This window comes from Myxine glutinosa, chromosome 1, assembly GCF_964187855.1.
Source record: "Myxine glutinosa chromosome 1, kmMyxGlut1.1, whole genome shotgun sequence".
Lineage (NCBI taxonomy): Eukaryota > Metazoa > Chordata > Myxini > Myxiniformes > Myxinidae > Myxine > Myxine glutinosa.
The window spans coordinates 232,990,002-233,010,607 of record NC_136261.1 but is presented as its reverse complement, the minus strand read 5'-3'; the positions used below and the strand labels follow the sequence as shown (position 1 = coordinate 233,010,607).

Here is a 20,606-nt window from a genome sequence, read left to right as displayed (position 1 = left end):
TTTTTCTAAGATGGCGCCTGTACCACATGACCAATGATGTCATAATGATCATTAGAACAATTCTACAGGAGGAGCCGCTCATATTCTGAAAATTTCGTGTTCATCGGACTAACAGTTGCAGAGGAATTTTTTTTTCATACTGATCAGATCAAGCGTATACTTGTTGAATTATGACGTCATAATGGAGGCACCTGTGACATCATCATTAACATATCTTATTCCCCATGGGATGTACTGGACAATGAGCCATGTTTCAATATTTTTCCATTAAGCAGTTTGGGAGATATAGAGGTGTAACGTTTTTCCAAGATGGCATCCGTACCACGTGACCTATTCCGTCGTAATTATCAGCAAAAAAATATACAGGCAGAGGCGCTCCTACGGTAAAGTTTCATGTCAATCGGAGCAACGGTTACCAAGAAAATGAATTTTTAAAATGCAGACACGGAACACGTACAGGCACATGGCACACATACGGCACACATACGCAGCCGATTGCTTAGCCCCGCTTTTCGCTTCGTGAGCGCAGGGTAACAAGCCAAAATCCTTCTGGGAGAATGTCATGTGGGCAGATGAGACCAAATTAGAGCTTTTTGGTAAAGCACATCATCACTATGTTTACAGAAAACAAAATGAAGCCTTTAAATAAAATAACACCTTCCCTACAGTGAAACATGGAGGAGGTTCAGTGATGTTTTGGGGTTGCTGTGCTGCCTCTGGCACTGGGTGCCTTGAATGAGTGCACGCCATCATGAAATCAGGAGATTAACAAGGCATTTTGGAGTGCAATATTCAACCCAGTGTCAGAAAGATGGGTCTCCGTCAAAGGTCATGGGTCTTGCAGCAGGATAATGACCCCAAACACACTTCAAAAAGCACCCAGGAATGGTTCAAGACAAAATGCTGGACTGTTCTGAAGTGACCAGCAATGAATCCAGATATAAATCCCATTGAACACCTGTGGGGAGATCTGAAAACAGCAGTTGGGAGAAGACACCCTTCAAATCTGGGAGAACTGGAGCAGTTTGCACCAGAAGAGTGGGCCAAACGGCCAGTAGAGAGGTGTAGGAAGCTCATTCATGGCTATAGGAAGCGCTTGACTGCAGTTATTTTGTCCATAGGTGTCAATAATTTTGTGAATGCCATTTCTTTTTATTTTCTGATTTAAAAGGAGATATTAAGTTCTGAATCAAAAACAAAGGTTCTGTAATATCAACAGTGAAATAAAGAATTGTGGAGACCAAATACTTTTGTGAATTTCAACTTATTTTTCGAGAAAATCGTGAGTTATTTGAAAAAAGTGCAAGGGTGCCAATATTTTTGGCCACGACTGCATGTGCATCAGACTTCACGTTGCATTTACTGCCTCTGCAGCCAACGATGCTCAGAGGAATGGAGAGTGGGAGAGGCATAGCACACACCTCTATCACATTAATCGCTTCTCTGTGCAGGTTTACCCCCTTCATTGGCACCAATTCATCTGTTCACCACCCATGTTTACCTCTCCAGCCATCACGCAATGCACAATGGTTGATGAGCATACCAATGAAGGGAAGAGATTCGTCGAAAGCGACGACACACACACCATCAACCATCAAGACCCAAGGTGGTTTTGAATGTCTCGCTTGAAAAACTTCAAAAACAAAAGAAATGTTGCCGACAATCAGGTGTCGTGAAACAGGAACTCAATTTAGCAGTCATGACATGAGTATTGCGAGCAGTTCAGTTTCAGACACTGATTATAATTACTGTGAATGCTTCTTCATGCAGCAGCAAATTGCTACTTTTGCATGATCCTCGAACAACCCATATTTTGCATCAGCAACAACTGTTTTCTCAAATAAACTTGAATAATAAACACAAAGATCAGAAATGAAATCACCCACTAATACGAGTATGTAAATCATTTTAATTTCGGAATTACAAATGAATTTTGTACAAAATCAATTTTCATTCTTCCCAATGTAGTACAAACTCTGCTCCTGGTTGCTCCTGGTTGTTCCTGGTTTTTCCTGACTCTGCCCCTGGTTGTTCCTGGTTGTTACTGACTCTGCTCCTGGTTGTTTCTGGTTGTTCCTGACTCTGCTCCTGGTTGTTCCTGGTTGTTCCTGACTCTGCTCCAGGTTGTTCCTGGTTGTTTAGTCATTCACCAGGGTGGAATTCACAGCCTTGTAGTGAGCTATGAACCCTCTGGCAGTCCGTGATGCATCTGAATGGAATGTTACAGTCAACACATTTCCTGCACACCAGACAAAACAGACTGATGTTACTTTAATAACACATTTGCAATTACAATGAAGCTACACTCGTCTTTATTTTTGTTTACCGCTCATAGAGAAATTAGAACACAGAATGGACCAGGACATATGCTACGTGCTCCTCCCCGACCCCCTGGTCACGGTGTACCTCCGAGCCCCGAGAGGAGTCACGGCAGAAAAATGTGTTATTCTGTATGTCAAAGATCAATGGTGAAGCCACACCAATTGTTACAAACAAACCAGTATTGTATTAAGATCACACAAGAATAACAGTACAACAACAATAGGAATCAATTGTACAACCAATATATATTTCATATGATGGTACCATCAGGTTCGTACAATATAACTCACTGTGTTCCAAGTGAGCGAAAAGAAGAAGATTCCCAATGTCTCTAATTCCCGGCTTCAAGCCAAAGTTGATTCCGGCTTCAAGCCAAAGTCGATCCACTCCAGCGATCGTCAGAACGATGTCCAATCGAGACCAGAATCCCGTTGGGTTGGCAGTTACAGTCCTGCTGCCAAAGCTGTGCCAAGGCGACTGGGAAATCCAAAGGCGCCCTCCAGGCGACGGGGAAATCACACCCTCGGGCATGGACGTTCCACGGCTCACAGTCGGCGAATCGCAAATTAATCTTAAAAAGCCACGTTGCACACACACACACCAGATACGTCTGTAAGCAGTGAAAATGGCTGACGAAGCAAAGAAACCTTGCTCGACGCGCAAAGCACGTGAGTCAAAATGGCCGACGGCCCGTTCTCGAGACGTATCGGCCCTTCGATGATTCTCTTTGGAATCAATCGCAAAACCTGACACGCAGGTTAATCTGTCACAGCGATAACAACTCTGTCGCAGGAATCCCTTTCCTGGGAAACCCAAAGTTCACTCGTGACTCTTGCTCGCCAATGTTCACTCCAGACCGCCAAGCAACTATGCTTCTTGTCCGACTCCACTCGCTCTGCCTTCTTTTTCTCCTCTTCTTTGTCGTCCGGTTCCCGATCCGGTTTCCTGTTTCTTTCAACTCTAACTTTTTTGTATACTGAATCGAGGCTCGTGAAAGAGCTAACATTTACTTCACAAACAAATCGACCAGACAAACAAAATACACAAAAAGAGGGAGCGGAAGACAAGATGGGGAGAAAAGGGGAAGCACACAAACACAACATCCGAGAGCAGGGAGATGTGTGGAAGGGAGAGGGCCCGGGGGAAGGAGGCATGGGAAGGGGGGGGGGGGGGAGGGGGAAGTATAAAGCACAAGGACACCAAGGACTTCCAGGACAGAAGTTGGTATTTCAAAAAGTGGAATTGGGGTGAAATTAGCGGGGGTAGAAAAGATCAAGGTTTTGGATGGGGGAAGATAAGAGATGGTGGTGAACAGCTGTTTTAAAGACCTGGCGGGTGGAGTGGGATTGAAGAGAGTGAGGGAGTTTGTTCCAGAGGCGGGAGAAAAGAGGAATGAAGGAGTGAAGGTGAGCAGAGAGTCTTGATTTTGGCAGTTTAACTAAAAGAGGGTTGCAGGCAGATCTTGTGCGACCTGTAGGAATATTTGCGGGACAGAGCCCAGAGAGAGCTGGGGGGGCAAGGCCAGAGAGGAGTCGGTAGAAGACGGAAAGACCACCAACCTGCCTGCGGTGAGTGAGTGAGAGGCCCTTGGAGTTAGCTTCATCGCGGGAGATTCCAATGATTCTGAATGCTTTGGTTTCAACAGCGCGAAGGCGAGCTAGGTCATAACTTTTTCACCTTTTGAAAACAGCTCATAAACAATAAACCTTTTGAAAACAATAATAGTACATGCAATCAAAAATGTTTACAGTGGATGAAAACCACAACAACGGCAGTGACGAATCCGTAACACATAGAAGAACAAGAAGAACAAAAAGAACAGTAGAAATATGGGTGGGAGGAACACACCAACATCAGGATAGAGGGACAAACTAGAAGAGCACCAGGAAAAAAAAGAACATGAGAAAGAGCAAGTGGAGGGGGAAGGAGGACATAGGGGTGAACAAGCTGCACACAGGTGCAAACTCGCAGTCACAGGAGTGGAATGGAAAACTGGGGAAGAAGCTGAAATGGAATGAAACAAGACCGATAGTCTAACAACGGTGTAGCCGGGCTTGGATCTGCTGAGTGAAGGCTCTGCTGTCCCCCCGTCATGTGACCAGATCCTCAGCTCTGATTGGTGGACGTTTGTGAGGGACTTACATACATACATACACTGGACGGACAGACAAACGCTGTTCCAGACGGCATTGCCCTACGGGCTACGCCATAAAAACTGAAAGTGCAGGTGTGGGGAGCAACACAATAACTGGGAAACATGGAAATAAGAGGGCATGGGGAGGGTTAACAAGGGTAGAAAAGATCATGGGTATAGATGGGGGTGCACCTGAGATGGTGTTCAGCAGCTGTCTTGAAGCACTAGAGGGAAGGATGAGATTGAATAGACTGGGGAAGTTCCACATGTTCTCACAGGCGAGAGAAAATAGGAACAAATAAGTGGAGGTGAGCAGTGATTCTGGATTTTGAGAGTTGGCCTTATACACTCCTTTTTCCTCAAACTTCTACAGCTCTTCCTAAAATGGCCTCATGTCTTCATCTTGAAAAGGTGGGACATAACCGCTAGACTTCCACATTGGACCAGCTTCACAACAGAGCGGTCAGCCTTCTCCTCATCATAACTAAGGTGATGGAATCTATCATGAGACATGATGGATGGTAATGGTGACAGATGGTAAAGCATGTCCATTGTCCAGTTTAATGCTCGAACTAAAAGTGAAATTGAAAAACCTCAGGGAGGTGATTCCCCAAATGGGAGAAAGGAATGAAAGAGTTGAGGGGGTGCACCAAGCTTGAATTTTGTGAGTTTAACCTGGAGGGGGCTACTGAAAGAACACGTACCATTTGTAAATGCTAGCGGTGATGGTGGAGTTTGGATGGCTGAGAGAACATAGGGAGTGAGACCAGAAGAGGGAAGGTAAAAAAAAAAAAAAAGAAGCAACTAATATGTCTGTGATGTGACAGCAACAGTTCTTGTGCTTCGGCTTCATTGTAAGAGATGCCTTGTGCTTCGGCTTCATTGTAAGAGATGCCAATGATGTTGAGAGAATTTGATTCTACAGATCCAGGAGAGGGTGGGTATGGGAAGTCGCCAGCAGATCGGGTACAGTCATAGTCCATTTAGCTATGGACAATGGCATTATAGGCCGTCAATAGTTCTGATTTTTCAAGTGCTACGGGTTCCTCACCGATCCCCTGGTCTCGGTAAACCTCCGAACCCCGAGAGGAGCCCCGGCAGAAAAATATGTTATTCGCTGTGTTAGAAATCAAGAGTGAAACCACACCAATGATTATAAATGGACAGATATTGTATTAACAATCACACACAAGAATAACGGTACAACAAATGGCAATTAATAGTGCACTCTATATACCTTATCGCTTAGGATGGTACCATCACAAAAGTCATATAACTCACTGCGCTCCCAGCGAGTGAAAAGGACACTCCTCAATGTCTCTGTAACCTTTTCCAAGGCGAAGGTGATTCGCTCCAGCGGTCGCCAGAACGATATCCAGTCGAAGCCCGAATCTGGCTCTCCAGTCGAGACCCGAATCGCGTACAGTTGACAATGGCGATCGCCCCACCGAAACTGTACAAAGGCGCCCTCCAGAGGAACACCTTCACCGCTCACTCAGCAAACCGCAACGTAATTGGAGACGAAGCGGTCGCACACACACATCCCCGACAGACGGTAGGATGTTGGGGTAAAGCTGGCGAAGCAAAACCTTTGTAGGTGTCCGAAGCGCGAGGTTCAAAATGGCCGATGGCTCTTACTCGAGTTGATGCGACTAGGCGAGGATTCGTCTAAATCTCAGCGCCCAAACCTGGCTCCGCAGATTCCTCAATTCCAGCGATAATTCCTATCGCCGGATGTCCTTTCAAGGAACTCAAAATTCCCTCGCGACTGTCGGTAGACCATGCTCGCTACGGAGCCTCGACGTCACGCGTCTTCTCCGACTTTGCTCGCCACGCCTCTTCCTCTTCTCTTCTTCGTCTTCCGGTTCGGTTTCCGGTATCATTTAAAGTTAGCCTTTTTAACTTTGGATAACTGTTCGTGAATAATAAACCTTTTGAGAATAATAATAGTACATAATATCAGAAATATGCCAAGTGGGGTGAAAACCACAACAATGGAAGTTATGAATCCGTAACACTTCCCCCCCCCCCCCCCCCCCCCTCAAGAAAGAAAGTTTGAACACAGCGAAACTTTCTTTGCAGATAAACTCTTTAAACAAACAAAAGTAAACTCACAACCCAAATCCTCAATTCCTGTGAGCAACAATAATTAATCAATATTTCCCCCAAAATAAAGCAACAAACTTTCACACAACCCACAGAGCTTTCCAAAGTTAATTCCCTCTGGACAAAGCGTCAAACAACGACATTGTCCCTGCCCTTTACATGTTCAATTTCCCCGTTGAACCCCTGCAAAGCCAAACTCCATCTCAGCACCCTCTAATTTTTACTTTTAGTTTCTTTTGAATGAAGGTTAAGGGGTGGTGATCAAAAATCCAAAGTCAAGCAAATTTACAGCACTTTTTCCAGGAGGCCGAGCTGAGAGCCAGGTTCCATGGTGGTTGGGTGGGGAGGCCTGGAAGTATTCACTACATGGACACCTTTAGGAACGTGGAGTTCACGGTTAATCCGTGTAGGAAAGTTCACTACATGGATGCCTTTAGGAACGTGGAGTTCACGGTTAATCCATGTAGGAAAGTTCACTACATGGACGCCTTTAGGAACGTGGCGTTCACGGTTAATCCATGTAGGAATCTTGGCTCGGCTGCTCCGCAGCATTCAGTGCTTCAACTCTTCCGAACCTTCATAATAATCACGGTTGGACCGCTTGTCACTGTAGTCACATGAATAGCGGTCTCCTTCGCGGCCACTACTCTGATAATCCTTCCTCCGGGAGCTGCCGTAACTCTGGGAGCCTCCATAATAATATTGATTGCGGCCACCACCAAAACTACTACTCCGTTGTCCTCCTCTGTAGCCCCCTCGACACCTATGAAATGCCTTCCCTACTGTTATGGTCCGACCCTCCAACTCCTTGCTATTCAGATCCTTTTCTGCATCTCTGGCGTCCTTTGAGTTTTCAAACATGACAAAGCCAAACCCTCTTGACTTTTGTGTCTCCCTGTCTTTTATCAGCAGCACTTCCAAAAGCAGTCCATATTTGCTGAAGGCAGACTCCAGAACATCTTCCTTTGTTTTGAAGTTCAGTCCCCCTACAAAGAGCTTGCCAATATTGCCTCCATCCCTGACTTGCGTGTGCTGACACTTAGTTTCAGGGTACTTCCTCTTCTCTTCAGGGCACTTCCTACTAGGCTTTTCAACAAACATCGGGTTACCAGAAACTTTACCACCGGCCAAATCATTCCCGATAACAAAAGATACTCCCTCGACAGGAAGAGTGGCTTGTAAACCTACGGTGACCGGTCCTGACACCAAATCAGACTCCAAATGGATGACATGAAGTGGAGCTCTAACACAGCCACCAATCCCCTGTAAACGAACACTATCACCAGTTGCCGTCTCCTCTGACAATGGCAAAATGCCTTCAAGCATTAAAGATTGATGTGCTCCTGTGTCCCTCAATACCCTAACAGGTCTCGGGTTAGTCGAGTCTCCATCCAGTGACACAAACCCCTCTGAAATAAATGGTTGGTAACCCTTTTGAGGGCTATTTCTCACCTTTGCCATTGCATTCGGAGTTGTACTAGTCGAACTCCGCTCCTGATTTTCCTTTTCCAGAGCATAACAGTGGGACATCAAGTGTCCAGCTTTATGGCAAAAAGCGCAAGTAGGCCCGGAGGAGAACCTTGTGGTCTACCTCGAGCCCCCCCGGAGGATAAGTCCGTCGTGGAACTGTAGACCTCTGATCCCTAAGAGTCGCGGTATCCGATCTGTCCTCATAGTCATCTCTAGACCGCCCCCCTGAATCTTCATTCTCCGCACCGGATGTATCATAACGCTCCGTGCGAACTCTAGGCGGGAAGTTAGGTTTATGGAACCTCATCCTGTGTGTTAAGGCATGGTCATCTGCCATGGTTGCTGCCTCATACAACTTTGGTACTTTCCTTTCCTCCAGATGTACGTTAATGTCCTCATGGACACACTGTTGGAATTACTCCACCAGGATCAATTGTCGCAATAGTTCGAAGTCTTTCCCGACCCCTTTTGAATCACACCACCGATCAAACATGGTTTCTTTCATTCTGGCAAACTCCACATGGGTCTCAGTCTCCCTCTTCCTGGCATTCTGGAATTTTTCCGGTAAGCTTCAGGGACCAATTCATAGGCTTTGAGAATGGTTCTCTTCACTATCTCATAATCTGCACATTGCTCAATCGGTAACACCGAATAAATATCTTGAGCTTTACCCACCAGAACACTTTGCACTAACATGGTCCAGGACTCCTCCAGCCATTTTAGCATTTGAGCCACTTTCTCAAAGTGTGAAAAAAACTTGGCTACCTCCTTTTCATTGAAGAGTGGAACCAGCCTAACATGTCTGCCAACATCCCAGGTGTTCTGACTAGGTGTCGAACCAGTCAGCATGGATGGTACCTGTAGTGAAATCGTATTCGTACTGAACCCGGGGTGATGCTCGCTGCTCGTTGACACCGCTAGGGGCGTGACTATAAGACCCGCTGCTGCGGACGGTGCTCCGAGACTTCTCCTGTGACACGTTACATCTGGTAGACTCGCTAACGGTACGCCAGCATAGAATATCCAGCTTGCTTGCATTGAATGTTATGAATGGTCCCATGTGATGCCACATCGTATACTTATTGCATTTCCTGCATTACAGGATGATGTCATGATCTAAATGGAATTAAACCACAAGTTGGACTAAAGTTGTGTGGACCTGATTGGTTTTCCACAACACTTAATTCCATTTATATCTACCGACATGGCTGGCAACAAGACGCTGGCGGTTGCCGTATTCTGCGCTGACCCGCAAGCCCCGGATGGTGGCTTGCAACTGAAGCACTGGCTCAGAACATTGGAGAATCATTTCGAGGAGCCTGAGACCGCGCCGATGGCTGCCGCGAAGCTAGCAACGCTTCATTCAAAAATCGACTACAAGGTGTACAATTCCATCGCTCAATTCGCGACGTATGACCTCTCGATCGCGGAGCTCAAACGGTTGTACATAAAGGAAAAAAGCCCGGTGTATGCACGATATTTGCTGCTAACGCGACGTCAGCAACCCAACGAGGCGATGGACCACTATGCCCAGGAGCTCCGGCAGCTCTTGCTGGACAGCATCAAGGAGCCACAGACTCCCGCGCAGGCTCAGGATGATCTTCTTTTAGATGCCTTCATTGCAGGGGTCTCCTCCCAGGAACTACGGCTCAAGCTCCTAGAGAAGACCGACCTGACCTTCGCTACGGCACTCGAGCAAGGGAAAGTATACACCGAAGCGCGGATGCAATCGAACACCTATGATCGCACGCGCCTCTTGGCGGGCACTACACTACACGCCCGGCCGGAGAGTGCTACCGCCGAGGACGCGGACCTGCTCGCGGAACTCCAGGATGCTCCGGAGGAAGACCCAGTCCTGACGGCTGCCGCTACGGCCAGACCCAAGGCCTTACGCGGGGCCGCATGCTTTTTCTGTGGGGGGCCACGCCATGCCCGGCCCGTGTGTCCGGCACGAGACGCTATATGCCATTTGTACTCGCAAAAGGGACATTACGCGAAAGTGTGCAGGAAAACGGCACGCGGCTCGCGGCTCATTGAATCGCGCGGTCGCGGCGACCTTGAATGGGCTCATTGCGGAGCCTGCGAGCCGAGCCCGAAACCCGGCGCCTTACCCGTCTTCGAAGGGGAGGGCCCCTCTCTGCGGGCCCCTGGGCGCTCAGATGTCCTTGGCGGGCGTCACCGGACAGCCACCACAGTCTCATCCTCAATCGGGCACGAAGTACGTGTCCTTGACCAAACTCCGGGCCACGCAAGGGGCTTTGAAGCCTCGCCAAGCCCCAGCGGAACGTTCTCCTCATGTCGTCCACGAGCTAACGGTGGCCCTCACCCCGGAAAAGGCGATTTCGAATACTACGGAGGCCTTTTCCTGCCAAAAGTGTCAAAAGGCGTTTTCAAATACTACGGAGGCCTTTTCCCGTCAGAATTGTCAGATTTTGAATCGCGAAACACCGGAATGCTTGGGAAAGCCCTCTGATGGCATTAATGGATTCCCCATGGACAACGCATACTCCGGCCACGACCGCAAAACTGCTGCTGGCATAGGATCCACCCGCGAGGCTTGTCCGACCCATTCGGGGGGTTCAGTCCCACTCCCAGCAGCTTCGTCTGGCCTGGCTCAAGCCCTTATTCCCCTCATGGTCGAAGGCCATTGTGTTCGGGTCTTGGTGGATACAGGGTCTACGGATAGTTTTATCGACCAGCGACTTGTGCTCAGGCATGGGTGGCGGATCTGGAGGTCTACGAGACGGATCTTCATGGCTTCCCAGGGGCTTCGACTCAGCACGAAGGGGGAATGCCGATTGAAACTCGTGCTAAAGGGACGGGTTTTTCCTGATGTACACCTTATGGTTTTACCCGCTTTATGTGCTGATATTCTATTAGGACACGATTTTCTTAAGCTGCATGGATGTCTGGTAATGGAGTTTGGTGGGCCTGACACGCTTGTTGTGGGGGCGGACGACACGCTTGCGGTGTGCGCCCTAGCGCAAATGGACATCCAGCCGCTTTCGCTGTTCCCCAATCTGACCTCCGACTGTACCCCTGTCGCGGTGAAATCACGGCGCTACTCTCGCGCAGACATGCAATTCATTGCGGACGAAACGGCTCAGCTCTTGAAAGACGGCATCATATAACCTAGCAGGTCGCCGTGGCGCGCCCAGGTCTTGGTGGTGCGCAGCGAGGCCCACCGCAGACGCATGGTAATCGACTATTCCCAAACGATTAACCGCTTTACACAGCTGGATGCCTACCCCCTTCCGGGGATGGACGCGCTGGTGCAACAGGTGTCCCAGTATTCGGTCTATAGCACTCTCGATCTCCGTAGTGCGTACCACCAGATCCCTATCTCTAGGGCGGATCGTATCTATACCGCTTTTGAGTCGGGGCAGCGGTTGTACCAATTTACGCGATTGCCTTTTGGGGTAACGAACGGGGTCGCTTGTTTCCAGAGGGCCATGGATGACCTCATTGCGCGGGAGCACTTAACCGATGTTTTCGTCTACCTCGATAATCTTACGGTTTGTGGATATGACCAAGGGCACCATGATGCTAATCTGAAGCGCTTCCTTGAGGTCGCGCAGAGGTATCACTTAACTATGAACGAGGATAAGTGCCAATACTCCCTACGCACGATAGATCTTCTGGGGTACACCGTGACCCATGGCTCTGTCTCTCCGGATAAGGAGCGTCTGCGACCTTTGCTCGACATGGCCCCTCCCTGCGATCGGGCGTCCCTGAAGCGCGCCCTTGGGCTGTTCGCCCATTACTCCAAATGGGTGCAAAGTTTCTCCGCGAAACTTCGCCCCCTTGTGGCCTGCGACACCTTTCCCCTGAGTTCGGCCACGTTGACGGCCTTTGAAGGTCTTAAGACCGACATCGCCCGAGCCGCCGTAGCGACCATCGACGAGAGCGGCTCTTTCGTCCTCGAAAGTGACGCCTCGGATCAGGCCATCGCGGCGACCCTCTCCCAAGGGGGGCGTCCCGTGGCTTTCTTTTCACGGACTCTTACCACCGCTGAGCGGAGACACTCGTCCGTCGAAAAGGAAGCGTATGCGATCGTCGAGTCTATTCGGCGATGGCGCCCGTACTTACTCGGGCGGTGCTTCCAAATCATCACGGACCAGCAAAGCGTTGCGTTCATGTACGACACCTTACACGCCCAGCGCATTAAGAATGAGAAAATCACTCGCTGGCGTATCGAACTCGCCGACTTCTGTTACACCATCAAATATCGCCCGGGGAAGGATAACCGGGCCGCCGATGCCTTATCACGACCGGCTACATGCGCGGGTATCACCTCTTTGGAGGGCCTATGGGTGCTGCATGCCACTGCGGGCCATCCCGGCGTAACGCGTTTCGCTCATTTTGTGCGGCGTGGCAATCTCCCATACTCGATTGACGATATCCGCCGTATCTGTCGCGACTGCGCTATCTGCGCGGAAATCAAACCGCGTTTCTATAACCCTCCCATGGGGACTCTGGTTAAGGCTACGCGACCGTGGGAACGCTTGGCGATGGATTTCAAGGGCCCATTGCCGGTGTCGAGCGGCTCTCGCTATCTGCTCACTATCGTCGATGAGTACTCGCGATTCCCCTTTGCTTATACGTGCGCGGACATGACTGCTGCCACGGTGATGCGATGCTTACAGAACTTGTTCTCAATGTTCGGGTACCCGGCCTATGTCCATACCGACCGGGGTGCGGTCTTCTTGTCTCAGGAGGTGCGCGGCTATCTGCTCCAAAATAACATTGCTTCTAGTTACACCACGCCGTACAGACCCCAGGCTAATGGGCAGATCGAATGCTTCAACGGGATTATCTGGAGGGCCGTCATGCTCAACCTCCGGACCCTCGGCCGGGGCCTCGATAAATGGGCTTGGTCGCTACCTGCGGCATTGAACTCGATCAGGGCTCTCCTGTGTACGGCAACCAACCAAACTCCCCACGAGCGACTTTTCCACCACCCCAGGAGCACGGGGTGTATACGGTCTTTGCCCAGTTGGCTCGCTGGGCCCGGGCCGGCCTACCTTAAACGGGCGGTTCGCGCGAGCAAGTACGACCCCCTAGTGGACAAAGTGCAGATTCTCCAGGCTAATCCTGAGCATGCTCGTGTGATGACGACTGATGGCCGTGAGACTACTGTCTCCGTCCGTCACCTTGCCCCATGCGGGGTCGCCGACCTGAGTAGGGAATCGGACGGACCGACCGAACCCATCTATGAGACTATGGCCTCTCCCGACGCTCCCATCGCCGAAAGTCTACCGACTCTCCCCTCGCCGGGTCTACCTGGGCCCGACGACTTGGAGTTACCCCCTTCGTCACCCGACCCTGATGGCGCCTCCGACGCCGGGGACACAGGGATACGTGATGCCGTACCCGGGGAATTTCGGACGCGTGCTGGCAGAGAAATTCGCCGCCCGGCCCGATACGGTTGGGTCGACTGATGTTCCGCACCCTGTTCGTGCTGACGCTCGCTCGCTTCTAGCCGCACCGCCGTATAAATCTGACGGGGGGGAGAATGTAGTGAAATCGTATTCGTACTGAACCCGGGGTGATGCTCGCTGCTCGTTGACACCGCTAGGGGCGTGACTATAAGACCCGCTGCTGCGGACGGTGCTCCGAGACTTCTCCTGTGACACGTTACATCTGGTAGACTCGCTAACGGTACGCCAGCATAGAATATCCAGCTTGCTTGCATTGAATGTTACTAGGGCATTGCCCGTACGTGGGTGCCCGTTCCTTGCCAAAAAAAAAAAAAAACGCTACCCGTACGCTCTACCCCGCCCGTACGCCCGTAAACAAAAAATAACAACGCTCTTCGCTTCCGCCCTTCGCTCTGACTGAATTGGGAGAAATAATGCGCATAAGAAATCGAATTACGTACCGTAATGGCGGTCAGCTCGTAACGCGCACACTGTCCGGAAGTTCGCATATCGCATATCTATCTATCTATCTATTAATGCCCATTTATTCAATTATCGCCAACGTATTTTGGCTTTTTGCAATTTAATCGCAAGGAAAAGTAGAAAGAGAAGAGGGAAAAAAAGAAAAGCCTTGCCTTGCTGCAAACAGCTGCTGCAAACAACAACAACATGGAAGGCTGCACTGTCCGGAAGTTGGCATATCGCAGTTACGATTATTTTAGTGTTAATGGCCAATTATTCAATTAGCGCCAACGTATTTTGGCTGTTTGCAATTTAATCGCAAGGAAAAGTAGAAAGAGAAGAGGGAAAAAAAGAAAAGCCTTGCATTAACGCATTAACGCTTGCATTGCATTAACGGTTCGGCACACGTGATAGCTCGCTGCTCTCTGATTGGTTGAAGCGTTTTTTGGACATAGCTCGGTAGGTACTTGTCCGATTAATTACAAACCTTGAAAAGGCACATCCTCGGGTCCCCAGCAATATACCTGGCAAGTTTCAAGTATATCGGACCCGTGGTTGTCGAGAAACAGCGGTCACAGACAAACACACAGACACACAGACACACAGACACACAGACACACAGACATACACACAGAGATTGCTGGAATTATAGATAGATGAATGGTCCCATGTGATGCCACATCGTATACTTATTGCATTTCCTGCATTACAGGATGATGTCATGATCTAAATGGAATTAAACCACAAGTTGGACTAAAGTTGTGTGGACCTGATTGGTTTTCCACAACAGTACCTCTCCCCATTCTTTCATTAAATCCAGCTCCTTGAGTTTAATTTCCTGCTGAAGCGCCGAGTCCCGTTCCCTTAACTCCCTTTCGGCTTTTCTTTCCTCTGCTTTTTTGTCTTCTAACCTTTCCTCGAGCTCTCTTGCAGCTCTCCTTTCCTCTGTTTTTTTCTCTTCTAACCTTTCTTCGAGTTCTCTTGCAGCTCTCCTTTCCTCTGTTTTTTTCTCTTCTAACCTTTCCTGGAGTTCTCTTTCCTTTGCTTTTAACCTTTCCTGGCTCTGCAATTGCATCTCCATTTTTTGGAGCTCCACATTTTCTTGTTCTTCTGGTAACCAATCCAAGGCTCCCTCTTTCCATCTTCCTAGTTCCACCATAGATTCGATCACCACTGTCTGCATCTCTGTTTTCTTCATTTTAGCTTGGACCTCCAAGCTAAAATGTTTGGCCAATATCAAGAGTTCCGATTTTAGTAACGCTCGGAACTGTGCCTCACTAGGGGTCGCTGCAAACTTCTCTGCGTCAAACTCCATGGTGACTATCCGTTAGCACCTGTTAACCTTCACACAAGAAATTTAAAATATATATTTTTTTTTTTTTTTTAATGTGGGAATGTTGGGAAATATTCCAAAATTGGAAAATTTGGGAATGCTTGGGAATTCTTTCCCGGACGAAATTTAAGGAATTTAATCCACCGTCCGAGATTTAGGGAATTTAATCAGCAAAGCCGAGCCCCCAATTTTTCCACAGTACAAACCCCCAATTTCAATCTGGATCAATCCCAAATGGATGTTTTTAGGGAATATATATCCCAGACGAAGACCCAATTTCAAGCCCACGAGTCAATTGGACGAGCCCCCAATTTCTGTTACGGGTTCCTCACCGATCCCCTGGTCTCGGTAAACCTCCGAACCCCGAGAGGAGCCCCGGCAGAAAAATATGTTAATCTCTGTGTTAGAAATCAAGAGTGAAACCACACCAATGATTTATAGATGGACAGATATTGTATTAACAATCACACACAAGAATAACGGTACAACAAATGGCAATTAATAGTGCACTCTATATACCTTATCGCTTAGGATGGTACCATCACTAAAGTCATATAACTCACTGCGCTCCCAGCGAGTGAAAAGGACACTCCTCAATGTCTCTGTAACCTTTTCCAAGGCGAAGGTGATTCACTCCAGCGGTCGCTAGAACGATATCCAGTCGAAGCCTGAATCTCGCTCTCCCGTCGAGACCCGAATCGCGTACAGTTGACAATGGCGATCGCCCCGCCGAAACTGTACAAAGGCGCCCTCCAGAGGAGCACCTTCACCGCTCACTCAGCAAACCGTAACGTAATTGGAGACGAAGTGGTCGCACACACACATCCCCGACAGACGGTAGGATGTTGGGTAAAGCTGGCAAAGCAAAACCTTTGTAGGTGTCCGAAGCGCGAGGTTCAAAATGGCCGACGGCTCTTACTCGAGTCGATGCGACTAGGCGAGGATTCGTCGAAATCTCAGCGCTCAAACCTGGCTCCGCAGATTCCTCAATTCCAGCGATAATTCCTATCGCCGGATGTCCTTTCAATGAACTCAAAATTCCCTCGCGACTGTTGGTAGACCACGCTCGCTACGGAGCCTCGACGCCACGCGTCTTCTCCGACTTTGCTCACCACGCCTCTTCCTCTTCTCTCCTTCGTCTTCCGGTTCGGTTTCCGGTATCATTTAAAGTTAGCCTTTTTAACTTTGGATAACTGTTCGTGAATAATAAACCTTTTGAGAATAATAATAGTACATAATATCAGAAATATGTCAAGTGGGTGAAAACCACAACAATGGAAGTTACGAATCCGTAACACAAGGAACAACTAGGGATGATGGAGGATACCTATTCTGCAGCTGTCTCTGGAGGCTACCTTTGTTATATGGTCAGTGTTGAGGCCAATGGCCATGGCTGGTGTTGAGGCCTATAATTCAAAAGACTGAACCTCTTGAAGTAGCCGACTGTGGAAATAAAAAATGGGTTAATTTGAAGATCCCTCTGGAGCGATGGGGAGAAAATGTAAGATTTGCCATGATTGAAAGACACGTTCCATTTGATCAGATCAGGATCTAATTCATTCGACATTAGCAGAGAGTGACGCCTCTGCTGTCTGCCTGACAATGATATGTGGGTCCTGTACGACATCATTTGGAGTTGTCTGCAAAGGTAAGAGTGTTTTCCAGAGCATCAGAGAGGTTGCTAACAACATACAGTAATATGTTGAACGTTGCTGAGCCCAAAACACACACTACCTTTGGAGCACTCCAACCTCCACTGGGAAAGCAAAGATGAGGCTTTCATTGATAGGAATCTGTTAATGCGCATAATAATGATCATATTATATTTTGATGATCATAGATATTACATAGATAAAATGATATAATGATCATAGAAGAAAAGAAGAACCGCCTTTAGAGGCCATTTTTCCCCGCAGAGAAGATTTTCTGCCCATTTGCATGTCGATCTTGACTCCATTTTTTTATTTTCCCATTTTTGGAACACCTTTTCTATTTTGAACCAGAAATACCCTTTCTTTTCAAACTACCATGAGTACTACAAACTAGTTAATCTTGTCCATTCCTGTGTCCAACTGCACTTTATTTCATTTCTCATGATTTCAGATTCAATTATGTCCTTTATCGATTCATCTTTGTCCGCTCTTTCCTTAGTCTGCTGTTTCCCCCAACCCACTGTCTTTAGCCCAGGCATGAAGAACAGATTTTGTACACCGCTCCTTTCCTATGCCACCTCCAGGCGCTGCATAACGTCATTGCCGGGCACCGACGGGGGCTCGGCAATGACGCACGCTGAAAAGGAGTACTCAGTTTTCACTCTGGTTGTTGTACACCGCACCTTTCTAGTCTTTCTTAATCAATAAAGTCGATGGCGTGTAGTAACGTCATCTGTACACAAAACTTTTTCGCGGGTTGCGGCACTGGACGTCATCCGTACTCAAAGGGTTAATTATGCAATTAATCAATCAAATATTGTGCACCTCTCCCTTCAAATACAGTCTATATGAGCTGCACGGCGGTATTGCCAGGTGCCAGAGGCGCCCCTGCAATGCCGCACTGGAGGATATTTAATTACTTGGCATGGGGGCGGTGTACTTTGAATGTATCTGTAATTGTTTCAGATTTTTTGTAATACCTATGATCATTATATCAGCCTGGTGTTGGCTTAGCAGTTAGGGTGCCGGCTTGGAATCCTAGGATCCTGGGTTCGAATCCTGGTCGATCGCTGAATTAACGCCAGGGGGGTTGACTCCACCTGTTATCCTTCCGAGGTCGGAAAATTGAGTACCAGTTCACTGGTAATTCCCTGTGTGTCGCAAGAGGCGACTAACAGGGTTGGTGGCAGGAAGGGCATCCGGCCATAAAACATTGCTTCAAAAAGGGGACCACGGTGCCCAAAAAAGGCCAATCCCTGCTCTGTGGGGAATTCAAAAAGGGGACCACGGTGCCCAAAAAAGGCCAATCCCTGCTCTGTGGGGAAAAATAGCCTCTAAAGGTGGTTCATATAATCATAACACTGCAATTCCTTTGTCAAAATTGCAAAGTTTCTAGATTGAAGTGTGGTTGGTTCATTGTTGACTCAAAACATAGAATAAACCCATTTCTCAATGCGAATTTTTTTAAATACTTACATTATTTGCTATCTGGTATCTCCACCCAGGTCATACTATCCTCTTCAGTTAAAGTATCAAACAAGCTCGCCTACGCCGATGTTAGACTTTCGGTCTTGTTTGCCATGATACTGGACCAAAATAATACTTTTTATGAACACGGGAGCCTAACCTCCCTTTTCCCATTGAGGCTTTGTTTTAACTATCACGGATTTTCCAGGAATGTACGTAACCTCCGCGATATTTAAGTGTTTTATGTACTACTTTGCCATTGATAAAATATGGAACAAGCTCCCGATCAATGAGATATCGCACTGCATGCAATTGACATGTTTGGAGAACACAAGATGAAATTCACTGAAATCACATCACTAACTTTCAGATTAAATGTTTGCCAGTGTCCTCACCCGTACTGATGATATTTGGAGGCTTCTCATCTGAGCAGAACCTGTCGAAATGATCATTGTGATTAAAAATACAGGGAAATTTACATTATAAGCAAATAATTAATAGACCGTTCAAAAGAAAAAAAACTAAATGATTACAAATGTGAAATAAAGTATTGTTTGATTTCCATCAATATAGATAGTATGAGGAACATTATTTTTATATCATCATTTCACCTTCATGTGCATAACTTGTGATTTCTTCATTGTCTGCTTTTAAAGCACACATACACACATATATATATATATATATATATGTATATATATATATACATATATATATATATATGTATATATATATATACATATATATATATATATATATATATATATATATATATATATATATATATATATATATATATCTATCTATAATTCCAGTAATCTCTGTGTGTCTGTGTGTGTGTCTGTGTGTTTGTCTGTGACCGCTGTTTCTCGACAACCACGGGTCCGATATACTTGAAACTTGCCAGGTATATTGCTGGGGACCCGAGGATGTGCCTTTTCAACGTTTCATATTAATCGGACAAGTAGTTACCGAGCTATGGCGATTTCTTTACCAAACTCCGCAAGCCGTTCGCTTTGGACCAAACCATTGCATGTAAATAGAGGGGGGGGGATTGTCACCGTACTCGCAAGCCGTTCGCTTTGGACCAAACCATTTCATGTAAATAGAGGGGGGGGATTGTCACCGTACTCGCAAGCCGTTCGCTTTGGACCAAACCATTTCATGTAAATAGAGGGGGGGGATTGTCACCGTACTTGCAGGCCGTTCGCTTTGGACCAAACCATTTCATGTAAATAGAGGGGGGGGATATAATTTTAGATATATATATAGTACGGGCATGCCCTAGTATGTATAATTTAAGTTATCCAGCCTAATGAGCGCACACTGTGACGTCATCGTCACGTACACGTGCGATTTGCCTGCCAAGCTCCAGAAGAGCCATCCTACAGTGCGTAATTTAGATCTTAGTTCAGATACTGTCATAAGTGCATACAAAACTCAGAGTTACCGACCTGGTTTCGCCCTTGTTGGGGCTTCATCAGGGCAATGCAGTGAGACCTGCATACACGTATGACTCTGAAAACCTTTCGGTTATATACAAGTCATTATGCGACTTCATACCATAAGTAGTGAACCACCATTAAGGTATCCCATCCAGCTATGCTGTACCTTAATGGGAGTGATAAGCACTGCCTGCCACATGGTACATTATCTCTGGTATCCACTCACTATATGGAGTCGCCTGAATGCGGCCAGGAGTAACCAATCAAATTATAATTTAAGTTCTCCAGCCTAATGAGCGCACACTGTGACGTCATCGTCACATCATCGTCACGTACGTGTGCTTTGCCGAATACACTTATGCTTATTATTACTTATGTCGCTTAGGTAGGTATATATATACATATACAGGGTAGTCCAGAAACCCAAAGCACATTTTGAAGAATGATACCTGCAACAAAAACTAAGTTTATTATTGTTCTTTGGTGCAAAACAAAACATGATTACTCATAAATGGATGTGACTGCTTCAACACGCACAGGCACAAGTGATACGCAACAGGGTGAGGTGCATCACGTGAAATGGATCGGGGTGAGCTTCGCTCACTGTGCTCCACGCATTTGTCTTTGCATCAATTCAGTTAATTGTGAATTAGACACCCTAATATGACGGAGGATATCATGAGACAGAAAAATGTACGCTTGTATTCTGTATCTGGAAATTTGGCTGAAGTTCACAGACATCTTGTCAAAGAATGTGGCGCCGACGCAATTGACAGAACCATCGGCAGAATAAAC

At 47.3% G+C, this 20,606-nt stretch overlaps 1 protein-coding gene across 3 annotated transcripts in view; it reads right to left on the bottom strand.

Moving 5' to 3' along the window:
- Positions 1-1,889: 1,889 nt before the first annotated feature.
- The window catches only part of LOC137434999 (tumor necrosis factor-inducible gene 6 protein), a 72,002-nt gene continuing 53,285 nt past the window's right edge, over positions 1,890-20,606 (bottom strand). For all 3 annotated transcript variants that reach the window (XM_068128327.2, XM_068128319.2, XM_068128337.2), the window contains 2 exons: positions 18,762-18,802; positions 1,890-2,239 (listed from right to left, as the gene is read on the bottom strand). In XM_068128327.2, coding sequence (XP_067984428.2) covers positions 2,139-2,239; positions 18,762-18,802 — 142 coding nt within the window. In that variant the 3' untranslated portion in view covers positions 1,890-2,138. The remainder of the gene's footprint in view (positions 2,240-18,761; positions 18,803-20,606) is intronic.